The sequence below is a fragment of the Eulemur rufifrons genome, chromosome 1, assembly GCF_041146395.1.
Source record: "Eulemur rufifrons isolate Redbay chromosome 1, OSU_ERuf_1, whole genome shotgun sequence".
Lineage (NCBI taxonomy): Eukaryota > Metazoa > Chordata > Mammalia > Primates > Lemuridae > Eulemur > Eulemur rufifrons.
The window spans coordinates 78,287,501-78,297,244 of record NC_090983.1 but is presented as its reverse complement, the minus strand read 5'-3'; the positions used below and the strand labels follow the sequence as shown (position 1 = coordinate 78,297,244).

The following is a 9,744-nucleotide window of genomic DNA, read 5'->3' as shown; positions in this document are numbered from 1 at the left end:
TATTCCCACTGATCTGCTGACTTCAACAAAATATTGGTTAACTTACTTAAAAACACTCCATTCTACCATGTCACAGGTATTGAGAAGTGTGCGCACTCTCACACACAGAGATATAGTTATTAATACATCTTTTTAAATGCTAAGAATTACACATTTACAAAACTTTTTACTGCTTATGTGCACAAATACCAACTCTGACAGTATAGTTTTCATGAGTGATACCTTTGTAAGTGTAAGTTTTTATCCTGGAAGAAATGCTGGCCACAGCTAAAGATAAAATTTGATTTGAGTTTATGGGTGTAGGAAAAAAACCCATATGCAGGTAACTTTCAATATTACATTCACCCAAATCAGGAAAATATGTAAGTGTTTCAGATGTGTTCTCTGAAGGATATTTAATGTTTTTTTTCCCCCATCATTACTGAGAAAACATATATGGCCAGTAGTTGTGCATATAATGTCTTAGCCACTATAAAACGTGAGCCCATTATTTTCAGGATAGAAAAACAGAGTAAACTGAAGCTCTGTTTCTTGGCTGTGAGATTGTAAGACTATTTTGAGAGGATGTCATCTGTGACACAGCACCTTTCTGACTGAAGCATGTTGACTCATCTGGTTCATCTCACTAGATGGTATAAAAAGTATCATCTTGCCCAGGAGAAGTGTCTAAGAACTTCTTACTCATATTTATATCTTCAGTTTTACTCTCAAAAGAAGCACACCTGCTAGAGTCTGAGCTCCACAGTCTCAGATTTCCAAAACAGTTCCTGAGCCCTTTGTCTTATGGGTGAGGAGGTAATTTGTTCAGTGACTTCTCCGGAAGTGAGGACTGGAAGCCAGTGCTATGGTGGCCCGTCATATACTGTGGGTTTTATGTAGGTTGGAGAGTGGAGAGGAGTCTCTGTTCAAGGACAGAGCTTGTTGTTTCCGCTTCTTATTCTTCCTGATTTTAAATTCCCAGGCCTCACAGACTCTGAACTCCTGCTTTCTTTGATCTGCGATACTGCCTTTACCCCGAGGGCTGTGGCTGGCTCCCTAACCTTGATTTATTCCCTGCTTTCGATTTTGCTACCTGTCAAATGGGCCCTGCTGGACTTCTGAACCATTGCCCGCTCTATCTCGGATGCCTGTGAGGCCGCCCAATCCTTCTAGAAGCCAGAGATCCAGGCTTGGCCCTCGTCTAGCCACCTTTCCCCGGCTGCGCCTCACTCTGTGGTGTATAGAACTTATTCATTTCAAAAGCTAGGAAAGTTACAATTTACCTGTCAGTAAACAGAAGATGGTTTATCAACAGACTTTACCTTAATGACTACAAATGTTTACCTCCTGCTTTCCAGAATGCAAAGAAAATCTTGGAAATGTCATAATATCTTACAAACATTTGCAAAACAGATCCTTGTTCATCCGGAAAAGAAACAATTGTATTCCTGTCTCTGTCACAAGGAAAACGTTCAGTGAGGAACATACAGATAGATGTACACACTTACACGTAAATGAATATGCTAATTAAAAATTGCAGTGGGCACTTTATTAAAAATTTATTTTACAATCTAGCTGTTCAAAACATCCTTACATCAACAAATACAGCAGCTTGACTATTGGAATCATAAGTGATTTATCTTGAAAAGATCATATTTGCAGATGGATGCAAATATTTTCGAAGAATATTTATATAAAAATTACTGGTTTTGTTAGAAGTATTTTTACCCCTGGCAAAAAATTCAGGCAAGTATCTCAGTGTTCATTTTATGGGCGAGATGGCCCCACTGACTGTATTTGCCATGTTTGTCCGAATTACAGCTGTTTATCTTGCAACTTTCTTTAAGATTAATTAAATGCAAATGTAACTCTGTGAATCATGGGAATACCTGCCAGACCTCTTATTAATACCTTCACTTAAAAACCCCTGTGCCTGAGAGTCATTAATTTGCTAAGAGAAAAGTGCTAGAGCAGCCCTTTGCCCACAAACAATTCCGAGGTGACTGCCCAATTAGTCCGGGAGCATTCCGACCCTCCTTGCAGGCCCTGTGGCCCTCTGAGGACACAAGAAGGCTCCGATGATAACCTGGCAACCTAGGTAGAAACCCAGCCAAGTGTGAGCGTTTGAAGCTGCAGTTTGGCTGCCATCGTGTCGGCGAAAAGAAAGAATTCAGGCACCATGTCATCCAGTACAAAGGATAAAAACGGATTCAACCGGAAATTCAATGTGGCACCACATATGGGATACATGAGTGCGGTTATACAACAGGCCACATATTTTTTTTGAACAGTCTCCTACATGTGATGCCGAGGACATGTGTAACCATCATAACGTCTCTAGGAATCTGTATTTAATTTGAGTTGGGGTGGTGGCAGGGATTGGAGATCTGAAGCCGCCACAGGTTTGTGGCAGATGGCTCTGTGTCAGCTATGACAAGCAGCCAGGCTCAGCTTCCTCTGCAGATTTTCTTTTCTCTCTGATCAGGTAAATATGGGCACACTCTGGAAAGTTCTTCAGATTCTGCCTTAGGCTGCAAGTTTGTGACTTAGCCCCATCTGTCACAAATCTTCCCTAGGTTCTGTTGTTAAGCAGAGACCTGAATTTGCCATGTAGGGCTGCCCAAGAAAATGGAGCCACTTCACCCTGTAACAAGGGGGAGGGAGAGAAGAGAAAGAAGTGAAGAAGCATTAATGACCGAAAGACTAAAGTATGCTGAAAATTTATGTTGCAAATCTGCATCACTTACGTCAATTATATTTCAAAAAGCCACCAAGTAAATGGTTCTCGAGTTTCATCACCTCAAGAAATCCCAGGTTCTGATTGGTTTACAGTGAGTCTGGATTTCCAACCATAGGAACAGGCTACTGTTTTTTGCAAATGGGCACATTCTGCTGCACATGTATATCCTGGTTTATGTTATGGATGACAGCTATTAGAGGTTTATCATCCAACTTTTAACTTTTATAAACACAAGATACCCAACACTCTTAATACATGTTTTTGCGAATCTAAATTTTACTTTTAAGTGGTGAAGACACAAAGATAAATGCCATTAGTATTAGATGGAATTTATAAAGCGCTTCACATTTACAAACAGGTTTAGATTCATTAATTCATTATAGCGATACCTCAGGGGAAAAATGCTATTAAGATTGAAAAAAAATCTTCCAGGTTTACAGATGAATCATATAGAGGCCACGAAAATCACCTACAGTCAGGCTGCGAATGAATAGTGGAGAAGGACAAGAACCCAAAACCTCTACTGATCTTAATCAGCCAAAGAGTATCTATGATGCTAGAAGTTTTTTCCTTTATTTTTTTAGACAAATCAAAGGAACACTAGACCAAACAAAACCGAGGGAAAGAGCAAAGAAGGAATAGAGGAAGGGATAAAGAGAAGGAAACAGGGAAGGGAGGGAAAGGCAGGGGAGAGAGAGAGAGGAAAACAGTGAGAGACTGAGAATTTGCCTTAATTTTCTCAGTTGAGAGATTTTAGAAGTTCTTAAAATGTCACAGGAGTTTATGTTTTCATTTTAAGGGAAAAAGTGAGGACTCTGGAGCCATGTTAAAACCAGTGAGCAACACCTTATTCACATCTAGAGTTGAAGCTATAAAGTGACCAGTCTCTTGAAGGAAACTTAAAGTGGCTTGGCTGTGGTTTGCGTAGATATAGCCTGACATAATTAAGACAACCACAAATGGCTTTTCTGGGCATTGAATCTGAATTGTAAGCTTAATCATTGTTTGGAATTAGTTTTAGGCAGAAATCTGAAAAGTTCTTCTCTCCTCCAAAAAGAACTTGAAGAAGAGAACAAAAATATCACCAGCTATCATTTGAAAAAATCTTAAGAAACTATAGGTCACTCAAAAGAAAGAATGGCATCTCTCTCTCTTTTAATTGTAGAATATTACTCAGTTTATAAATAAAAATAAATAAGAAATAGGATGGGAACGAAAATCTCTTCTGTTAGTCTGGGTGATGTCTACCTTATACAACTGTCCCATTTGTAACCTTTTGCTATTTTCAATACTGGTAAGAAAGGAATAGCCATAATTTTATTTTTCTATACTATTTTAAAATATGATCAAGGTTCTCTAAAAACATGAAACACTAATCTCAAATAACTAATGAAAATTTTCAGTAAGTAAATTCATATAGTAAAAGTGAGATTAAAAAAATACAACTTCACAGTATTAGACTTGCTGGGGTTGGAAAGGAAGAACTATTGTTGGTGTAGGAACTCAATCCTTGGTTGATTATTTTATTATGTATTACTTCTAGAAACTTGTGTCCAAGTTGGGATTCATAAAAGAGCTCCCTATTTTATGCATGTGACAGGTATGTGTTCAATGCATCTGCCAGGCCTCAAAAAGGACATGTTCTGACAGTATGAGAAGGTTACAGTCAGTGATTGAACTGTAGATATAAACTTTTTAAGAAGCGGTTTTAGATTTTTTTAAATTAAGAAAATGGTTTTAGATTTTTAAAATTATTAAGAAGCATCTGATTTTTGCATGCATTGGATTTCTCTAAAGAGCCTAAGAAAAATGTGTATGTGTGTGTATGTGTGTGTAAGAGAGAGAGAAAGAGCACACTTGCGTGAACGTGAGGAATTTAAACATTTCGGGTCTGAAACTATTTCAGGTGAGAAGTCATGGACCCAGTGTTCTGTAATAGAAAGAGTCACTTTAAGAAAAAAAGTAAATTCTGTTTCTGCTTTTCAGTTACTAGCATTCTGTTTCAAATTCTGCTTCAAGTTATAGCCCCAAAACTCTCACTCATATTGAAAGTATAATGTCTCATGTGAGAAGAAAGCCAAGTGTTAGTAGCCTTATTCTAGTCATTAAATTTCTAAGTGTGAATCCATATGAAAAATCTTATCCTAAAGTGAACTCTATATGATAAGAAGTCGAAATGATTTTAAAATGTAAACTTTTAACAACAAAAAAAGAGTAAGGTGTAAAAATGTAAAAGGAACAAATTAAAGAATTCGGTGACATTCTATCCTTTTAGATCTTAGAAGCATATGTTTTATAAAAGCAAAACAGCACTGTCCAATGAAATAAATCTAAAAATAACCCTCAACATTCGCTTCACAGTACATACAAAAGATCCTCTTCCATTGCATAAGAAAAGTAGGTAAAAAACTGCCTCGGAAGAAATCATTTTCTAGAATTTAGTAAAAGCAAATGTTACCTGAAAATGTGTTTATTTGTAAAACATAAGGTGAAAAATTACCATAACTTATTGTATCTTTACTATAAAGTTTTAGAAGACATGCTTTTTTTTGTTTTGGCTCTGAATCCTATCACAACAAACAAACTAAATGTGTGGTCCTTGCTGTGATTTTAACTCAGTACCTTGCAACATGCCAGTTTTTCCTAATAATTGTAACCTAAAGCTCTTGATTACTTATAATTTTGAAGTAATTTATTAATTTTTGAGATTAGTTTTTAGTCACAATATCACTAAGATCTATGAATGAAGACATATGTGAATATGTAAATCTCTTATAGATTTATAAAAGAAAAATCCATGGCAGAAAATACTTAAAAATGAATTATAAATATAAATTCTTATGAATGCTTATGCATGAATTATTAATTTACAAAACTTTGAGAATGAGGATTTTATGATGTGCACACTAAAAATATATGTAAGTACTAACATATATTAGCCCAATGAAATAACATTTAAGGTACAGGTTATTTTTTATGCTATATAAGGAAGAATTTGATATATTAATAGCATACCACGAAGCTACCGTTCTTTCAGAATTTTTCTAGAAGTTGTTTGTAAAGTAAATAATTATAGCTATGTTATGACAGTGGCTGTTTTAAAATATTTCAACTGGAGATCTGCTTTCTTTTCTAACTAGGGGCAACTTGTTGCGGTAACTTTTGAAATGGTTAAAAATTTGCAGATGCAGAATAACAGGGTTAATAAGGCCCAATCTGAAGCAACACTGAAAACTGGCAAATTCTGATGATGGAAATAATTTATAAATACTTCACCAAAAATTTCACCCAAAGGGGGGAAAAATCAATAATTTGAGAACTCATTGAAAATAGCTTTGTGTCATATATAGAAAATGAATCCATTTATGCCAATACTCATTCTATTTCCTCAGTTTTCATAATCTGCATATTCTGACAGTCTACCACATGGGAAACTATTCGATTAATATTTTATACAAACAAAACTGCTACTGAACTTTAAAAATTAGGAAATATGGAGGTAAACCTTGGAGGACCGTTTTCTCTGTGAAGCTTCCCATGTATACAATACAATAGTATTGACTCAAGGAGTAATACTGCAGCCTGGAACTGTTCAGTCAGCATTTTAAACTATTATGAGCTACCTTCTGAACCATTGCCAAGTTAATAGACAATGAAAGATAATGAGCTTGAAATTGGGTGTTAAATTGCATTTTTGGTTCTCTCCCTTTTTCTTGAAGTTTAACTGTTTCCTGCAGAAACAAAGTCATGTTTTGATGTATCACTATGTAAATATGTATTTTAGGCCATGAACAGGGAAAGGAGAGAAAAAAGAGCAGAGAACTGTATTTCATGCAGAAGGCTGTATATTAACATAGGAAAATTAAAATATGCTGGATTACAAAACTGCTAGATTGTAAACTATACTGAATTTATATAAAATGAAGATGCTACATTCGAAGAATATAAAAAGGTATATTACTCATGGCTTAGAGCCACCTTCGAAACTAGTAAAGCAGATTTATCCTGGTTCAATTACTTAGACTTTTAGTAGAGCCTCTTTGTGTTGTTATTTCAACAATGTGAAAGTCTTGATTCAAACAAGGAAAAAAAAGATAATGAATGAGGGGACTGAATAATGATGCTATTTATACTATTTTCCTTTTGCCTTTGCAATTCAGAGATGAGACCGACAGTCTAATCTAAACAAACTGAGGATTTTTATGTCATTTGATTAAACTGGACAAGGGAAATACTTGATTCCTGCAAACCATCTTTAAAGTAGTTAAAAAATGAACACCAAACTTCACTAATGTCATTCACCTGAATTTTTGAGGACTAAAGATTTCATTATGATGGGAAGAAAGGCTTATCCTCATTAGTATAATTGTAGAATCTTTCCTTTACTTCCTTTTAAACTAATGAGTTACATTAATCCAGGTTCATTTTTATAAGCCTCTTGGGGCTAAATGTAAAGGACAGTCATCTTAGAAAACAATAAATTTAAAAAAAAAGCATGTACCGTGCATTAAGTGCACGTATTTCATAAGACCTAGGTTAATACAACTGGCATCCAGTTTAATTAATCCTTGTTAGTGTAACAACTAATATCCCTCCCTAGCATGTTTCCTTTAAACATTAGTATGTTAATTAAATGTTTTTTTTAAAAGATTTTTCTTTGTACTTCAATATGGCATTTATACCATGTAAATCTCTTCTCAGTAACTACCTTATAGAGATGTTTTCTTATAATATCTGGTCTCTTGCAGAAATTCTGGAGCCTTTTTGAAAGCTGTTCAGGTGTAGAATACAGATATTCAGCTGCAGGAAAAACAGATACATTTTTAATGAAACAAAAACCTCAAAGCACACACTCGATATTAGTCACTTTACTAATTAAAAATGCATATTGCTCTGTGCCGCCTCGTGTTGTACATTATTTAAGCATGATTTTATAAGGTTACCTCAGCTCACAAGGATGTTTAATGCTAAATAAGACTGTGTAGTTGTGCTGTTTAGACATCTCCTTTGGGTGATTAAAATACATTATTCTAATGCAACACAATGCATATGTGATATATTTAGTGATGAGAATTTTTTCAGAGAACTGGTACTATCGCTGTATGTACCCTGTACAACAGTTGCATATTATTAACTAGTCAATTGTTTAAATAATTTGGTGTGACTTTCAGTCCTTGATTTTTCTCTGTGTATATCATTAAAAAAAAATCTGTAAGCAATTGCAGTAACACTGACCTGATTATAAAAATCCATCATTATGGGATGTGTATGCTAACAATGAAGAATGCTATTTGAAAACTTGCTTTTTTGTTATCTTAAAAGAACAGATGGTAAATATAAGCTTACTCTAATGTATTAAAACACATAAAATTTTCCTTAACACTAACATGTTGACTTGCCAAATAAACAATTGCTCCTGCCTAAGTTTATTTTCAAACTTTCTAATTTAGCATGAATCATGTATTAAATCTCAACAAAGATGAATACATATTAAAGCAGCTACCTGGAAATATTTCGGGATAAACCAAATCTTTGGGACAAAGTGGGTAACAACCACAGTACACAGCTTCCAACCTAAAGAAATTTTAGAAAGAAGAATATATTAAAAAGATGTTATTACCATCATAGCCAGAAAGTGGTTTTGTTTGCCTAAGTTAACAGTATGAGCCCAGAGCTAACTGGGACAAAAATCATGGTCGGCAGTACAATCCTAAAAGCCAAAGTTGCTCTTTTAAAAGATTTTATTGATCATATATGAATTTCATAGAACAGAACCAACAGCATATGTTTTGTTCACTGAATTAATCAAAGCGCAGCGCTGCATTTTTTTTTGTTTTTAAAATACTGTTTAACACATTTTATAATCAGCAGATAAACACATGTAACAACATGGTAAAGTATGGACAGCTTTTCTTAATAATGCTGCAAAGCCTCAGAATGTTCATTTTTCAAAAATGTTTAAATAAAATAGCAAATACTTAACTTTAGCACTGTAGTCGTAGAAATGACTGAGCCACTTTTAAAAGCATCAGAAAAAAAATTTACAATCTGTTGTAATGGGGCATTTTCATTTTAAGCTCATGCTTCAAAACAATTTGTTATTATGCAGAATATAAAACTCTTCCCCCTTTGTTGAAAGACTCTCAGGAAGATTACTTTAATGAACATTTTGCTTTCTTGATTAAAAATTCAGCTCACTTTCCATTTTATCAGAAAAGAATATTTTTATTATTAAACAAACGTGAAAGTTTCACTTTGTGAGGAGATTTCCCCCGGACCACCTAGGGGAAGTTTTTCTTCACGTCACAGTGGATCACAGTACTAAGGGTTAAGTAGAAGGAAGGTATTGCATCTCGGGGGTTGTGTCAGCCCTGCATAATGGCTATTGATCTGACATGTAATAAACTTTAAAGATACCACTGTCATTTCTGTTGGCTAGAAATTATGCAGTGAAATTCAAAACACTCCTTAAAATATGTTTATTTTTTGAGAAACTTTGAATTGCATCCAACATGTTGACCAAAGGCAAAATTTATTTTGAACTGCAGATTTTTTTCAACCCAAGAATAATTTGAAGTCATGTCAATGTTTACCTTGTTTATTTAGAGTGACAAAGTACATGCAATTTAAGCTGTTTTTAGTGGGTGATGTTTTCCCTATTTTATTATGTTAACTGAAATTAGTTTAAATGAAAAGTATTTACTTTGAGCTGCAAATTCTGGAAAAATACTGAGTTTTAAAGTTTTGCATGAGAACTGATAGAAATCAGAAGGTAACACAGTGGGAAGGCACAGATTTTAGTTACCAATTATGAATTTCATAATCCAAACTAATATCTAATATCTTTCCCTACATACATACGGTACACATAGAAATGCTTATTACAGGCACAGCTATAAACTACTCTGTGATTGCATTACAAAACATTAACAAAAGTTTTGAGCATACAAACCAGTGATATTCTTTATGGACCAAAAGAAAATATGCAGACATTCAGGTTTAAAATGCTGTGCCAATTGAAAAGC

At 34.5% G+C, this 9,744-nt stretch overlaps 1 protein-coding gene across 1 annotated transcript in view; it reads right to left on the bottom strand.

Moving 5' to 3' along the window:
- Positions 1-1,703: 1,703 nt before the first annotated feature.
- GTDC1 (glycosyltransferase like domain containing 1) overlaps positions 1,704-9,744 on the bottom strand; it is a 261,970-nt gene continuing 253,929 nt past the window's right edge. The window contains 4 exon segments of the mRNA XM_069472992.1: positions 1,704-2,568; positions 2,570-2,623; positions 7,428-7,519; positions 8,223-8,293. Of these exon segments, the coding sequence (XP_069329093.1) occupies positions 2,539-2,568; positions 2,570-2,623; positions 7,428-7,519; positions 8,223-8,293 (247 nt within the window). The 3' untranslated portion in view covers positions 1,704-2,538.